General features: G+C 55.4%; 2 protein-coding genes across 2 annotated transcripts; both read right to left on the bottom strand.

The window, feature by feature from the left end:
- Nucleotides 1-1,023: 1,023 nt before the first annotated feature.
- On the bottom strand, nt 1,024-11,799 carry LOC122097334. Its single transcript, XM_042667765.1, has 5 exons — nt 11,342-11,799; nt 9,890-10,857; nt 4,454-5,332; nt 2,315-2,373; nt 1,024-1,060 (listed from the first exon to the last, which is right to left on the bottom strand). Exons 1-5 carry the CDS (start codon nt 11,523-11,525, stop codon nt 1,024-1,026), a joined length of 2,127 nt encoding a protein of 708 aa, XP_042523699.1. The 5' UTR covers nt 11,526-11,799.
- Nucleotides 11,800-13,387: 1,588 nt separating this feature from the next.
- On the bottom strand, nt 13,388-15,356 carry Ffar1 (free fatty acid receptor 1). The gene is made up of 2 exons (XM_042668048.1): nt 15,258-15,356; nt 13,388-14,892 (listed from the first exon to the last, which is right to left on the bottom strand). The coding sequence occupies exon 2, from the start codon at nt 14,661-14,663 to the stop codon at nt 13,761-13,763; it is 903 nt and encodes a 300-aa protein (XP_042523982.1). The 5' UTR covers nt 14,664-14,892; nt 15,258-15,356; the 3' UTR covers nt 13,388-13,760.
- Between the last annotated feature and the right edge of the window lie 404 nt (nt 15,357-15,760).

Genomic DNA, 15,760 nt, shown 5'->3' with positions numbered 1-15,760 from the left:
ATCTCAGCCTCCGAGTAGCTAAGATGACCAGTGTGAGCCACCCACTCGTGACCAGCTTTAATTTTAAATTTAATTTTGGTTAGGGTGAGATTAGGACTTGAACTCGGTACTTACCACTTTTGCTCATTGCCCTGGCTCTCTAACAACTGAGCCATGCCTCCCACAGCACTTTACAGTTCTCTTGCAGGGATGGGGAACTTTTTCTCTGTCCAAGAGCATTTTAATAGCACAGCATTTGTGGGTCACACAGAACGATCCATACGGGCAGCTGGGGCCCCTGGGGAATGGTACGAAGCACCCCCAGAACCCTCTATACCTGCCCCATCATGTAGCAGAAGGTTTTGTGGGCCATTTATGCAGAGGGGAACTGATGGAGGGGCAGACAGGAGTGAGCAAGATGCATGAATGTTCTGGTTCCATTTCTGGCCTGCGGAAGCCTTGATCTCTGGATGGCTGTTCGGTCTCAGGGATGGGGAAGTCTCTGCAGCCTGGGGTGAGTGCAATGCGTGACAGCTGTGGGGCCGTTAACCCTGCAGTTGTACAGAGCTGCCTGGGGAAACTGAGTCACAGACAAGCCCAATCGCAAGATGGATCTACCCCTTGAGCCATAGCTCCACTCCTAGCTCTTTTTTTTTTTTTTAATTTGGTGGTTTGTTGGACACAAGACTCTCATGGACTTTCCTGCCCAGGCTGGCTTTGAACTGCAATCCTCAGATCTCAGCCTCCTGAGTAGCTGGGATTACAGGTGTGAGCTACAGCACCCGGCTTCTTCCTCTTTCTGTGCTTTTTACTGATGAACTTTCTTGGGTTTTGCTTGGATGTGTCCTAGGGTTCTTTCCCAGGGCAGCATCAAGAACATGGGGTCAGGTGCCCCCCCCCCTTTCTTTGCGAAGACTTTCTCCCTGGGCCATCTGGGGTCCCCGATCGGCCTTTGAAGCCGGAGACACGTAGCTGACTGGATTACCGCACGGTGTCTTCCGAAGGTTCAAAGAATCTTTGATCCAATATCCGGGCTGGCATGCCTCACTCACGGCTGAACAATGTCCCCGCTTCCTGCTCACTACAGGCAAAGGATAAAAAGCGGGGGGTGAGGAAAAAAATGGGGGTTAGGCAAACAAAAAGAGAAGAAAAAAAAAAATCTTGAACCATAGCCAGGCGCTGAGGAAGCTCAGAGGCAGGGAGAGAGCGATCCGAAGGAGAAAGCTGCCATCCTGGACACTTTTCTAGAACCTTCCATGCCCACCCAATAACATCTTCCCTCACATGGCAATTGCCACAAAGCCAAGCCTGTTAGTTTTTTCGGGGGGGCAGGGGGCAGGGGCATCCGCCAATTCCTGCCACCTGCGTTTCCTGGTAGCTGCCAATTCTAGGCTACCCTTCACGTTATTCATTAACCATGCCTTCCTATTTCTGTTTACCCATCTGTCCTCTTGCTCGGGGGCCCCAGGAGTGCCGGGGAAGGGGGGAGATGGACACCCCAGAACTATGCAGGTACCCGGATGTTCACAGAAGGAACTCAGCCAGCCCCATGAAGTTTACTATGTGCCAGGGTTAGAAGTCTCGATTTTCCCTCCTGGCTACTGGGTTCCTGTCTTCTTCTTTAGATCTGAGAGCAGGACTCAAACTCGGCACCTGATGCCTGCTTTCACGCAATGGCTGGCACTCTACCACCTGAACCACGCCTCCAACCAGACTCTTTTCTCTCTTTCTGTCTCTCGTTCTTTTCTTTCTCCCTCTTGTTCTCTCTTCCTTTCTCTCCCTCTCCCTCTCTCCTCTCTCTCTCTTTTGTTGGCAGTGCTGGGGTTTGAACTTGAGGCCTCACACTTGCTAAACAAGTGCTCTACTTCCTTTGGCCAGGCCCCACCTCGGGAGCTCAGTTCCACTTTGTCTGTTTCAAATATCCGCAGGCTGGCCCCAGCCTCCATCTCCTGATGGATAATCCGCCCCCCCCCTCACAGCAGGCACCCACCACCACACTCAGCATCTTTGTTGAGATGGAGTTTCACAGCTCTTCTTCCTCTCTCCTAGCCGGCTTTGAACCATGATCCTTCCGATCTCTCCCTGTGGAGTAGCTAGGATGACTGGCCTGAGCGGCCCACTTGGCAGGTCCGGGCCTTGTAAGCATGGAACTAAAGCTCTGCCCTGTGAGTCTCAGACCACTTCTGGCAATGTTCTCATACCTCTGTAAAGAGTAAAACCTTTTATCTTATTTTTTATGTAATGGGGGGGGGGGGTGCGTGTGTGTGTGTGTGTGTGTGTGTGTGTGTGTGTGTACACATGTGTGCACACCAGCCCTGAGGCTTGAACTGAGGGCCTGGACACGGTCCTAAGTTCTTTTGCTCTGCCACTTGAGCCACAGCTCCACTTCTGGTTTTCTGGTGGTTCATGGGAGAGAAGAGTCTCCAGGGTTTTCCTGCCTGAGCTGGCTTTGAATCTCAGTCCTCAGATCTCAGCCTCCTGAGTAGCCTGGATGATGACAGGCGTGAGCCAGCGGCATGGGGCAGAGCGCTTTATTTTGTACTTCCTGTGGCTGAGAACCTCGGGGTTGGCGGGGATTTGGCTCAGCCCTGAGCAGGCGTGAGTTTCTTCAATGTGCCAGGATGGGAGGTGGTGGACGCCTGGATGGCACGGAGCAATCCAGTCGCTTCCTCTCGGCCCAGGCTCCTGTTGCCCCCCATGGCCTCCCAGAAGCCATTGCACCTGTCATTCTAGCTACTCAAGAGGCTGAGATCTGAGGATCGTGGTTCAAAGCCAGCCCAGGCAGGAAAGTCCATGAGACTCTTATCTCCCATAAACCACCAGAAAACCGGAAGTGGCATTGTGGCTCAAGCGGTAGAGCACTAGCCAGCCTTGAGCAAAAGAGCTCAGGGACAACACCCTGGTCCTGAGTTCAAGCCCCATGATTGACAAAGTGAGATTCCGGGGGGGGGGGGGGGGGGTAGGGGAGCACCCAAGAGGGGGCGGGGCTTGTGAAGGCCGAGAAATGAGGGAGGCCAGCCCAGAGCCAGCCAAAAGACTCTGCACTGGAGGAGAGCAGGACAGATGAAATGTTCCTGAGCAGCACAGAAAGTGTTTCTAGGCCCAGGAACAGACCAGGCAGACAGACAGACAGCTCAGAGCCAGGCTCCACTGCCCCCTCTTTCTGTGTCCCTCCCGGGTCTGTTGGGATGCCACTGGATCTGCGCCTGTGCACACCATCTGTCCACATTTCTTCCTCTGCTGCGCTGTCTGGATCTCAACACCACGGCGATCAGGGTCCCACCCTTCAGAGTTCATATTTATTTATTTATTTATGCCATCTTCTGGACCAGATTGGGCTCAGGGGCGGGGGGGGGGGGGGGGGAGTGTCCGAGGAAGGGAAGCTTTGCTCTTAGAAAGATTGGTTCCAAGCCATTGGCTCAGGATGGGGTATAAAGACAACCCCTCCATATCTTGCTCCGCTCCAAGCTGAACACAGAAGACACAGCACAAACCCTCAGGAAGCTGCTTCTAGAACTCAGCCAAGCAACCCAGAGTCCAACCATGAGCAGCCCAAGCCCCCAAATCACCCTCCCCCGCCCCATCCCAGGTTAGGACTCCCCCAAGCCTGCGTCTTTTTCACTACAATGTAGTACTCTTCCATCTCTGGCTATCCATTTCTTTCCAGCACTGACAGGGTGAAACCAGACTCAGGGCTTGCTTCAAAGCTTTAAGATTCTGCTCTTTGAGCTGGGAAGGTAGCTCAGTGGTAGAGTGCTTGCCTAGCATGCATGAAGCCCTGGGTTCAGTTCCTCAGTACCACATACACAGAAAAAGCCAGAAGTGGCACTGTGGCTCAAGTGGTAGAGTGCTAGCCTTGAACAAAAGCAACTCAGGGACAGTGCTCAGGCCCTGAGTTCTGAGTTCAAGCCCCTGGACTAGCACACACACAAAAAAAATAAACAAAAAGATACCGCTCTGTGCTGGGGCACTGGCGGCTCACACCTGTCATCCTAGCTCCTCAGGAGGCTGAGATCTGAGGATCGTGATTTGAAGCCAGCCTGGGCAGGAAAGTCTGTGACACACTTATCTCCAAGAAACCATACAGAAACTGGGAATAGTGCTGTGGCTCAAGTAGCAGAGCGCTAGCCTTGAGCAAAAAGAGGCTCAGGGACAGCATCTAGGCCCTGAGTTCAAGCCCTACCACTAACAACAACAACAACAACAAAATAACATTTCTAAGAGCCACCCCCATCCCTCCCCACCTCCAACTCCAAGTTTTCCCAGCTTTTGGGGTTGCCCCCCCCCAAACCTCCAAATCCTCAGCGGGTAGACACGACTAGCCTGGGGAAGACTCTGAGCCCAGAGTGGCTTCAGCGTGGCCCGGGCCTGGGCTCCCACTGGCGGCCTCCCCCATCTCCTTGGCTCTACAGCCCCACAGAGAAGCACCCTGGCGATGGCACTCCTTCACCCCTTTCCAGAAAGTTCTGCGCACCGTGGAAGAAGAGAAGTAGAACAGCAACGGGTCCAGGCTGGCATTGAGGGCCGTGAAGATCAGGGCATCCACGCGCCACGGCGGGCTTGTGTGCAGGTAGAAGCCCACGGCGTGGGACACATTGTAGGGCCCGAAGCAGAGCAGGAAGCTGAGCAGGCTGACCAGGGCCAGCCCGGCCGCCCTGCGCCGCCGCGGTCCCGCGTGGGCCTGGCCCCACACCAGCCGCACCAGGCGCCAGTAGCAGAAGGCGGTGATGATCAGCGGCAGCAGGAAGAGAACGAGGCCCAGCTCCAGGCGCACGGGCAGCAGCACGGCCAGCTGGGCCGCCGTGAAGTCGCCGTAGCAGCTGCGGCCAGCTGTGGCCAGCTGCGTGGCGTTGACGTACTCAATGACGATAACGATGGTGCAATGGCCGCAGGCCAGCGTGCAGGCCAGCAAGGCGGCCAGCACGCCGTGCAGCGGCCTCCGGGCCAGCTTGTACCTCACCGGGAAGGCCACCCCCAAATAGCGCTCCACGCTGATGGCCGCCAGCAGCCCAGTGCTGCAGTAGATGCTGCTGTACTGGGCGAAGGCCGTGGGCGCGCACAGGGCCCTGGGCAGTGGCCACACAAAGCCCCACGCCGCCTCTGCCATCTTGAAAGGCAGCAGTAGCAGCAGCAGCAGGTCGGCCAGCGTGAGGCTGAGCAGCAGGACGTGCACCGGGGCTGGGTGTGGCTGTTGGAGTCTCCCCAAAAAGGCCCGCAGAGCCACGAGGTTAGCCGGGAGGCCGGTGATGAATATGGCCACGTAGGCCGCCAGGATCCACGTGCTGTACCGGTCTGCCATGGGTCCTGGGAAGGCTGGAGTCTGGGAATCCTCACTTCTCCGGGAGGCTGTGATCTAGAGGATCGTGGTTCCAAAGCCCAGCCCAGGCAGGAAAGTCAGTGAGCATCTGATCTCCAATGAGTCACCAAAATAGATTTTTTTTTTAAATGTCAGAAGTAGAGCTGTGCCTCCAAGGAACTCAGGGACAAGTGTCCAGGCCCCAAGTTCAAGCCCCACAACTGATTTTTTTTTAAAAGAAGAAGAAAAGCAGATGTTGGAGGTGTGGTTCTGTTAGAAGAGCACCAGCCAGTGAGTCAAAGCAGCAGCAGGTACTGTGTTCGAGTTCCAGTCTTGGACCTAAAAAGGAAAGAAAGAAAGAAGAAAAGAATAGAATAAAGGCAGAGTCAGGAGACACCCCCCCACACATACACCCACATAGCCGCACACACACATTCCTTGATGTCCTGGGTTCGAGGCTGCACGGTGAATGCCAGGCCCCCGGCCCGTTCCAACACGGTCTGCACACACCGCTGTCCACTGCCCACCCCGGGCCGCAGTGCCACCTGCCAGCACTGCCCAGAGCAATTATTGACTTTGCTGTGGGGCGGGAGAAGGAGCTGGGTTATGCCCCACCATCCTGCGTCTCTGAGGAACCAGGGTTCACTGTGTCCCAGGGACTCAGCCCTGGTCGAGGCAAGGGGGGAAGTCCCCCCCCTCGATCTAACCCAGCCTCCCTCAAATGCCAGTCTCTCTAGGAAAACAGCCCCAGGACACAGGAAAGCCAAAGAAAATAAAAACAAAATAAAAATAACAGATAATGAAAAGCTTTATTCTTGGGGGGGGGGGGGGGGAGTGTGTGGAGATATGTTCCAGAACTCCTGGAAATAGCCAGCCTCAAGCAGGGTCCCCTAGTTTCCTGGGGGCCACCAGCTTCTCAGTCTGTAGTTAGACTCTATAACTAGACATCATTGTCCTGGAGTGACTCAGTTTCCCCTTGGTGCCCCTCCTTCTTCTCTCTCTCTCTCTCCCCTTCTTGCTCTTTTTCCTTCCTTCTTTTTTTCCTTCCTTTATTTTCTTCATTCTTTCTCTTTTTCCCTCCCTCCTTCTCTCCCTCCCTGCCCCTCTCCCTCCTTCCCTCCCTCCCTGCCCCTCTCCTTCCTTCCCTTCCTTCCTTTCTTTCTTTCTTTCTTTCTTTCTTTCTTTCTTTCTTTCTTTCTTTCTTTCTTTCTTTCTTTCTTTCTTTCTTTCTTTCTTTCCTTGTCTTTTGCTCTCAGCACTCCACCACAGCGCCACTTCCAGCTTTTTCTAGGTAGTTTGAGATAAGGATCTCATGGACTTTCCTACCTGGCCTGGGATCGAACCAAAATCCTCCAGATCTCAGCCTCCTGAGTATCTAGGAGGACAAGCGTGAGCCACCAGAGCCCAGCTACTTTTTTTTTGGTTGTGTTGTTGGTCGCGGGGCTTGAACTCTGGGCCTGGGCTCCGTCCCTGAGCTCTTCAGCTCAAGGCGAGCGCTCTACCACTTGAGCCACAGCGCCACTTCCGGTTTTCTGGTGGTTAAGTGGAGATTAGAATTTCATGGACTTTCCTGCCTGGGCTATCTTTGAACCTCGATCCTCAGATCTCAGCCTCCCGAATAACTAGGATTACAGGCGTGACCCACCAGTGCTCAGCTTTTTTTTAAATTGGAAAAAACTAGCAGGCCTTGAGCCTCCTATCTCCACCTCCCAAGGGTCTGGGATGGCAGATGAGAACTATGGAGCCCAGCCTCTTTCCTCTTTCCTCTTTTCTCTTTGCGGCAAAGAAGACACGGAATTCAGAATGTCACAACTCTTACTAAAACCCCGTCTTCCACAGTCTCTTTCTTTCCCTCCGCCCCAGGGCAGCCTGGCTCGTTCTGTTGTGCACCAGAACCATATTTAAGTGTGGCACCGTTTCCCTCCGGTCTTTATTTCTCAGGGACCCTCGGCCCACTGGTGCCTGGCTAAATTAGCACCCTTTCCCATCATTGATAATCCTCTTATTATCAACCCAGCCTTCTCTCCTCTTGCTTCATTTTTTTTTTTTTTTTGGTCAGTCCTGGGGCTTGAACTCAGGGCCTGGGCACTGTCCCTGAGCTTCTTTTTGCTCAGGGTTAGCACTCTACCACTTGAGCCACAGCACCACTTCTGGCTTTTTCTATGTATGTGGTACTGAGAAATTGAACCCAGGGCTTCATGAATGCTAGACAAGCACTGTACCACTAAGCCACATTCCCAGCCCCTAACACCCAGACTCTCTGTAGCCCCCAAGGGGCTCCTATAGAAGGCTCTTATAAAAGGAGCCACGTGCACCCCCAAACATTTACCATTAGTGGGAAATTTACATATAAATATGAATGTACCTGATATGCAAATCAGGGCCATCTATTTGGCTGGCCTGAGGTTCCCTGGGTGGGGAAACAGGAAGGACATAAAGTAAGAAAATCAAGGAATGAAGCTGGCGCCAGTGGCTCACACCTGTCCGGGTTATTCAGGAAGCTGAGATCTGAGGATCATGGTTCAAAGCCAGCCCAGGCAGAAAAGTCTGTGTGACTATTTCTTTTTTTTTTTCTTTTTGCTTATGTGGTGCTGAGGAATCGAACCCAGGGCCTCAGGCATTCAAGGCAAGCATTCTACCACTGAGCCACCTTCCCAGCCCCTGTGTGACTATTTCTAATTCATCAACAACAAAAAGAAAAAAACCAGAATCAGAGCTGTGGCTTACGTGGTAGAGCACCAGCCTTGAGCAAAAGTAGCTCAGAGAGAGAGCCTGGGCCCTGAATTCAAGCCCCGTGACTGACAAAAGAAAAGGCCAGGCAAGGCCTGGGAAGGTGGCTCAGTGGTAGAGCGCTTGCCTCGCATGCATGAGGCCCTGGGTTCCATTCCTCAGCACCACATAAGCAGAAAAAGCCAGAAGTGGCGCTGTGGCTCAAGTGGTAGAGCGCTAGCCTTGAGCTGAAGAGCTGAGGGACAGCGCCAGGCCCAGAGTTCAGGCCCCGTGACTGACCAAAAGGAAAAGAAAAGAAAAGGACAGTATGCTGATCAAGGTCTTTCTGGTTAGGCACCATCTCCTAGCTCTGGGTCTGCCATTGCCTCTGGAATATATGAGGCTCTGAGTTCAAATCGCAGCATCACCAAATGGGAATGTTGTATGCGTGGTTTGTTTGGGTTCTTTTCTTTTTTGTCAGTTGTGGGGCTTGAACTCTGGGCCTGGGCGCTGTCCCTCAGCTCTTCAGCTCAAGGCAAGTCCCTACCACTTGAGACACAGCGCCATTTCCGGCTCTTTCTGCTTACGTGGTGCTGAGGAATCGAACCCAGGGCCTCGTGCATGCAAGGCAAGCGCTCTACCACGGAGCCACCTTCCCAGGTCTTGTTTGGTTGCTTAATGCAGGTGGCGCCCTCTGCTGGTGGCAGGCTTGTGGCTGAGCCCGGGCCGCTGCGCCTCCACCCCAGGCCCGGTGGCCATGTGCAAAGGAAATGAGGCAAAGACCGCACGCCATCTCTCTTTGGTTTGTTAGCCGATTTATTAGGGCACATTTTTCTTCTCTTACTGTTTATCATTGTCCCTGCTACATCTGAATTTCTCCAGCTGTGAGAACTTTCTAGAAAAGTCCATGAGAGAAAGATTGCTGCCTCATTCCCCCCCCCATCCTTCTCCCCTCTCCTGTCCTAAACCACTGGACAGTTCCCTCCACTCCCTCTGCCCCTCACCTACCCCCCCACACCACTGATATGAAGTCAAGAAAGAGGGCGTGGCCTGCTGCTGGGCCTTGCCCCATCCGGTGCCTGAAGGAGGATGAGCAAGGGGCGGGGGAGGAGAGAGGCAAGAATTGGCTTGGTGGTAACACCCTGAGAAAGGCAGGGTTTGAGGGTCAGCAGTGGTAGCGCACACCTGTAACCCCAGCTCTGCGTCAGGGCTTGGGAGGGGCAAGGAGGGCATGGAAATGGGGGTGGGGGGGGAATGGCAGTTCTAGCCAGTCCCGGAAGTACAAACAAAACCCAAAACACAACCAAAGAAAAAGTTATCAAGACCCCATGTCAGTAAGCTGGCTGTGGTGGTCCATTCATAATCATTTCTAGTAGGAAGGCATAAATAGGCGGATTACAGTCCAAACCAAGCCAAACCAAAAACCATGGAGACCTTATCCAGCTGGACGCTGGTGGCTCACGCCTGTCATCCTAGCTACTCAGGGGGCTGAGATCTGAGGATCAGGGTTCAAAGCCCAGGCAGGAAAGTCTGGGAGACTCTTATCTCCAACGAACCAGCAAAAAGAAGGAAGTGGCACAGTGGCTCAAGTGGTAGAGTGCCAGCCTTGAGCAAAAAGGGCTCAGAGACAGTGCCCACGCCATAAACGAAAGCAAAGAAAAGGGGGACTGAGTGGGACATGACTCAAGTGGTAGAGCAACTGCAAGACCCCAAGTTCAAATCTCAGTAGCCCCTCCTTCCCCGCAGAAAGAAAAACGATTTAGAGCTGGGTCAGCTGGGTCTTGAGTCACCCCAGCCTGCCGCTGTGGGGTCCTGCCTGCCCATCCGCAGAGAGCTCCCAAGCTCTCCTGGGTACCCCATTTCCATCTCCCAGGCCTGAGGGGGGTGGGAGAGCCCCCCTCAGGCCTCCCTCTGCCCCCCTCCCCCCTTCCCTTTCAGTTCCAGGCTGCTGTCCACAGCCAGGGGGCTCCTGCCCCCTACCAGCCTCCGCAGAAGGTTCTGGAAGTCGACTTGGAAGCGGGAGGAGGAGAAGTAGTAGACGAGGGGGTCCACGCAGGAGTTGAGGGTGCTGAGCAGCAGCACGTAGCCCCTCCAGGTGGGGCTCACCCCCTGCATGAACCCCACTATGTGAGACACATTGTAGGGCCCGAAGCACACGATGAAGTTGAGCAGCGTGGCGATCAGGAGCCCCAAAACCCGGGTCCTCCGCCGCCGGCTGGCCCCCCGGCCCAGCAGCCACACCAGGCGCCCGTAGCAATAGCTGGTGATGAGCAGGGGTACCCCAAAAAGCAACACGGCCATGGTGAGCCGCACGGGCAACACCACGGCCAGCTGGTCATCTCGGAACTCCAGGTAACACGTCCCATTGCTTCCTTGGCTCTCGGAAGAGTTTCCAGAGAATTCCGCCACGTAGATCACGCTGCAGTGGGCCCCGGACAGCAGCCAGCAGCCCACGCTGACCATGATGGCCTGGCCCAGGCGGGGCCGGGTTCGATACCACAGCGGGTAGGCCACGCTGAGGAAGCGCTCAACGCTCACGGCCGCCAGGAAGAGGGAGGTGAGGTACACGGTGGTGAAGAAGAGGAAGCTGGACAGCGGGCACAGGATGAAGGGCAGAGGCCAGCGCAGGCCGCTGGCCGCCTCCACCATGCGGAAGGGCAAGAAGAGCAGCAGCAGCAGGTCGGACAGCGTCAGGTTGAGCAGCAGCACGTCCACGGCCACCGGGCGCCGGCGGAGTTTGCCCACGAACACCACCAGCGCCAGCAGGTTGAGTGGGAGGCCTACCATGAAGGCCACGAGGTACACAGAGAAGTAAAGCCAGTGATGGCCCACAAAATACGCCCTGTCCATGTGCAACCCCATGATGCCAGGCGCTGCAGAGAGAGAGAGAGAGAGAGAGCGAGAAAGTGGTCATCTGGGTGGAAAATGGGGGGGAGGGAGAGAGACTGGTTAACCCAGGGCTCAGGATTTCATAATAACGGTCAGTGGCTCAGGCCTGTTATTCTAGCTCCTCAGGAGGCTGAGATCTGGAGGATCGCAGTTCTAAGTCAGCCTGAACCACCAAAATCAAAAAAGCTGGAAAAGGGCTGGGAAGGTGGCTCAGTGGTAGAGTGCTTGCCTAGCATGCATGAAGTCCTGGGTTGGATTCCTCAGTACCTCATACACAGAAAAAGCCTGAAATGGCGCTGTGGTTCAAGTGGTAAAGTGGCAACCTTGAGCAAAAATAAAAAAGCTCAGGGATGGCGCCCAGGCCTGAGTTCAAGCCCCAGAACAGGTACAAACAAATGATAAAAGAAATAAAGAAGCGTTTTATCCAATCGCCAGGAGCAATATCACGCCGGCAGCCTCTGAACTCACCTCTCTGAGCAGGGCCGGCCTGGATTCCTGGGCTCCCAGCTTGAGCCCTGAGCCGCCCCCTGTACCCTTTCTCTGGGCTCCTCCCGTCCACCTGCGCTGCCCTATTTATCCACACGGAGCTCGAAGGGGCGGCCCAGGAGCAGAAGCAGGAGATGTCTGTCATGGGCTCCATCAATCGGTCCATATGCAAAAGAGGAGAGCAAATTCCACCACAGGGCCGCCCCAGCGGCTGGCCCTCCCATCCCCCAGGTCTCTTCTCCACCTTCTAGAGTGCTGATGATCCAGGTCGTGGGGGGGCCCAGTGCCCTGGGGGATCCCTGGGACAGTTGCAGAGATGATCATGGACACAGCCAAGCCGGGTGCCGTGGTTCATGCCGGTCATCCCAACGACTCAGGATCTGGAGGATCGTGGTTCGAAGCCAGCCAAGGCAGGAAAGTCCATGAGACTCTGATCTCCCATGAACCACCAAAAGCTGGAAGTGGAGGCGTGGCTTAAGCAGGAGAGTGCCAGCCTTGAGGGGAAAAAAAATTCAGAGATAGCAGCACCCAGGTCCTGAGTTCAAGCTCAGAGAGAAAGAGAGAGAGAGGGAGGGAGGGAAGGAGGGAGGGAGAGGGAGAGAGAGAGATAGGAAGAGAGAGAGAGAGAGACCCATGCATGCTACAACCCACCCCGCTCCAAGGGGAAATAAAATAGGCAGTTCACAAAGCAAGCTGGACACAAAAGGCCACACAATCTATATAATTTCATTTCCATGAAAGACTCAGAATAGGCAAATTTTTTTAAAGAGCTAGAGATTGTCTTGAGAACCTCCTGTGGAAATGAACCGAACAAGAGTAAAATAGAGATCGTATTGGAAGGGTGGAATGTTCTAGAACAACATCATCTTCTGGCCTATGCCTCTGTAAATGTACTCAGAATCGCTGGCCGTTTTGAGCTCAGGTCCGGTGAATGTCACCACAGATAAACTGTCTCCAGGAGGTCGTTAAAAAGTATAACAGGGAGGGCTGGGAAGGTGGCTCAGTGGTAGAGTGCTTGCCTTGCATGCCTGAGGCCCTGGGTTCGATTCCTCAGCACCACGTAAGCAAAAAGAAAAAAGCCGGAAGTACCGCTGTGGCTCAAGTGGTAGAGCGCTAGCCTTGAGCTGAAGAGCTGAGGGACAGCGCCCAGGCCCAGAGTTCAGACCCCACGACTGGACCCTCCCCCCCCCCCCCAAAAAAAAGTATAACAGGGAATAAAAACTTTTTTTGGAGGGGGTGAGGGGGCGGGGCGGATGCTGGTGGTTCAATCTATAACTCTAGCTACTCAAGAGGCTGAGATCTGAGGATCACCAGCCCAGGCAGAAAAGTCCATGAGACTCTCATCTCCAATGAACCACCAGAAAACCAGAAGTAGCACTTTGGTTCAAGTGGTAGAGTGCTCACCTTGAGCTGAAGAGCTCAGGGACAGAGCCCAGGCCCTGAGTTCAAGCCCCATAACAGACAAACAAATAAAACCCTCTATTTTGGAAGATAAGGGAAGGTATAATAAAGATACCATATTAAGCTAAGCATGTTGGTAGTTTATTCCTGTAATACCAGCTAACTCAGGAGAATGAGATCTGGAGGATCCTGGTTCAAAGCCAACCCTGGGGGCAAGGAAATCCATGAGACACTTGTGTGTGTGTGTGTGTGTGTGTGTAGTTGTGGGGCTTGAACTCAGGGCCTGGGCACTGTTCCTGAGCCTCTTTGTGCTCAAAGCTAGTGCTCTACCACTTAAGCCACAGCACCACTTCTGATTTTTGAGTGATTAATTAGAGACAAGAGTCTCACTGGGACTTTTCTGCCCTGAGTAGCTTCAAACCATGAGCCTCAGATCTCAGCCTCCTGAGTTGCTAGGATTACAGGCATGAGCCACTGGTGCCTGGTTTTTACCCAACCAGCAAAAAACCAGAAGTGGAGCTGTGGCTCCAGTAATAGAGCAGTAACTTGGGTAGAAAAGCTCAGGGACAGCACACAGGCCATGAGTTCAAGCTCCAGGACTGGCACGCACGCACACACACACACACACACACACACACACACACACACATGCACACAGGCATGCACAAGAAAGACAAGCACAAATTAGCTGTTTATCAGTCAGCCACTGTCACCAACTTCCTGTTTGCATGCTGCCACCTTGTGGTCGCAAGATGGTATGACAGAGGCCTCTACATTTTTCTTGCCTCCTCTCTTCTTTCCAGATTCAAAGGTTCTTTCTTGGGGTACGGTTTCTTGGGGTGATTTCTAAAGAGAATCACCAGGCTGGCACCGTCCCCCCACCATCTCACCTCCAAAGCCTCCTTCCTATGAGTCCAGCCTGTGGGCAGACAATCAGAAGGACCGGCAGGCACCCCTCTTTCCCCTGCCTCCTGACCACCTGTAGGCCCAGCTGGGGCAGCTACTTCAGGGAGGGCCCTCCCTGGGTTCTGGGCCCACACACGGTCCCCCGTCTGGGGCCAGCACCCAAATATCCAGTCACCAGTGGGTTGAGGACCACGCTCCAGGCCCCAGTGATGAGTCCCAGCTTCCTCCAGGGTCCGCCCAGGTTGGGGTTCAGGAAGTCAGCCACGTTGGAGGCGTTGTAGGGGCCCAGGCAGAGCAGCAGGGTGAGCAGGGCGCCCCCCGCCACCCAGGCCGCGTGCAGCTTCCGCCGGTGGCTGAGCCCCGAGAGCGCCAGGGCGCGCAGGCAGCCCGCGTAGCTCAGCCCCGTCACCCCCAGGGGCACGAAGTACAGCAGGATGGAGAAACTGAGGCGGGCAGGTCCAGCCGAGGCTGGGTCCCAGGCCTCCAGGCAAACCGGGGAGCCATTGATGGGGATGCTCATGCCCAAGGAGTGGGTGCTGTTGTCTAGCCAGCCCCCCGGGGCCTCCAGGCCCAGGACCAGGCCCAGGTGGCAGAGGACCAGCGCCCAGATAAACACGCAGACACCCCAAGAATAGCGGGGCCTCCGGAGGGCCTGGTACCCGAAAGGGAAGGCAGCCCCCAGGTAGCGGCCAGCGCTCAGGGCGGCCAGGAAGCCCCCGCCCGCGTAGAGGGGTGCAAAGTGGGCCAGGGCAAACACAGGGCAGAGGCTGGGGGGCAGAGGCCAGGTCCCCGAGGCCAGGGCCTCCACAGCCTTCAGGGGCAGCGTGAGCGCCAGCAGGAGGTCGGAGCACCCCAAATGCAGGGCGTAGACCAGGCTAGGCGTGAGGCGGCGGCGGGTGTGGGTCATGGCACCCCGGATGGCCAGCACGTTGAGCGGGAACCCCAACGCGAAGGCAGCCACGTAGAGGGCAAAGGACAGCTGTGGGGGCAGGTCCATGGGGACGGTGGGAGGGGGGGCTCGGGTCCCCCAAACCCCCTTTCTCAAGCTGCCCTGGATCTCTTGAGGTCTGATCTGTGGGGGGCTGGATCAGAAGCGGGGCGTCCAGCCCTCCGTCCTCCTCCTCCACCTCTTCCTTCTGGGCTGTCAGATGGCTTCTTATAAGATCGAGGCTCCGTGGGGGGGGTGTCATGCGGGAAACCCCCGAAATAAGGGTGGCTGTGTAGTCCTGGAACGGGTAGAGGTGGGATCTCGCTTAATCCCTGACACTCTGAGCGAAGAGCAGGGGCAGAGAGCTCAGAGCAGATAAGCAAGAGCACCCTCAACGCGTTCACTGCCCCCCTCCCCTTCCCCCCCAGCAAGGGGGACGGCGTCCCCCGTGAATGGGGGCCCCCTATGACAGGCACCAAGGCCCAGAAGCAAAGAAGAGACGTGGGGGGGCGGCAGACAGAGGGGTAGGCCAAGGGGACCCCAAGGAAGCACTCTAAGGACAAGCCTCTTGGGGGGGATGTCAATTCTGGAGACCCCTGTAGATCAGGGGGCCCTAGGGGGATGGGGTGGGGGTTTTAGGGGAGAAGAGCAGTAGAGACTCACCTGACGCCCTGAGATGTCTGTGGGGTTCACTGGCCCCCTTTTCCAAGCAGCTGGAGAGCACCCCTGAGTTAGGCAGTGAGCCGGAAGGAAGGAAGGCAAGTACGGGAGTGGCCATTAGCCCCGCCAGGCTAGCAGCCTGGGTGAGCAGCTAATGGGGCATCTCAGGCAGGGAGGGGGGCTGGACAGCAGGAGGGGAGGGGGAGGGGAGGCAGAGGGGGGGGGGGACTAGATTCTCCCTCCTCCTCCCAGTTCTTTTTTTTTTGTCAGTCCTGGGGCTTGAACTCAGGGCCTGGGCACTGTCCCTGAGCTGCTTTGGCTCAGGATGGGCACTCTACCAGTTGAGCCACAGCGCCACTTCTGGTTTGGGGTGGTTCATTGGAGATAAAAGTCTCACAGCCTTTCCCGCCCAGGCTGGCTCTGAACTGTGATCCTCAGATCTCAGCCTCCTGAGCTGCACACGACATGACAACAAAAGAACCTTTCCAGGGCTCATGTGGGAGGCT

This window comes from Dipodomys spectabilis, unplaced genomic scaffold (assembly GCF_019054845.1).
Source record: "Dipodomys spectabilis isolate Male_0828 unplaced genomic scaffold, ASM1905484v1 ptg000422l, whole genome shotgun sequence".
Taxonomy (NCBI): domain Eukaryota; kingdom Metazoa; phylum Chordata; class Mammalia; order Rodentia; family Heteromyidae; genus Dipodomys; species Dipodomys spectabilis.
This window is presented reverse-complemented; position numbering and strand designations above follow the sequence as displayed.

What these genes read in the sequence shown, in the direction of transcription:
- LOC122097334 (XM_042667765.1), bottom strand. Translation starts at nt 11,525, where the DNA reads ATGGACCGATTGATGGAGCCCATGACAGACATCTCCTGCTTCTGCTCC. An exon ending in GGCCGGCCCTGCTCAGAGAG is followed by an intron (nt 10,858 to 11,341) that starts GTGAGTTCAGAG and finishes CTCTCTCTGCAG; the next exon opens with CGCCTGGCATCATGGGGTTG. An exon ending in TCTACTTCTCTTCTTCCACG is followed by an intron (nt 2,374 to 4,453) that starts GTGCGCAGAACT and finishes GAACCACCAGAA; the next exon opens with AACCAGAAGTGGAGCTGTGG.
- Ffar1 (XM_042668048.1), bottom strand. Translation starts at nt 14,663, where the DNA reads ATGGACCTGCCCCCACAGCTGTCCTTTGCCCTCTACGTGGCTGCCTTC.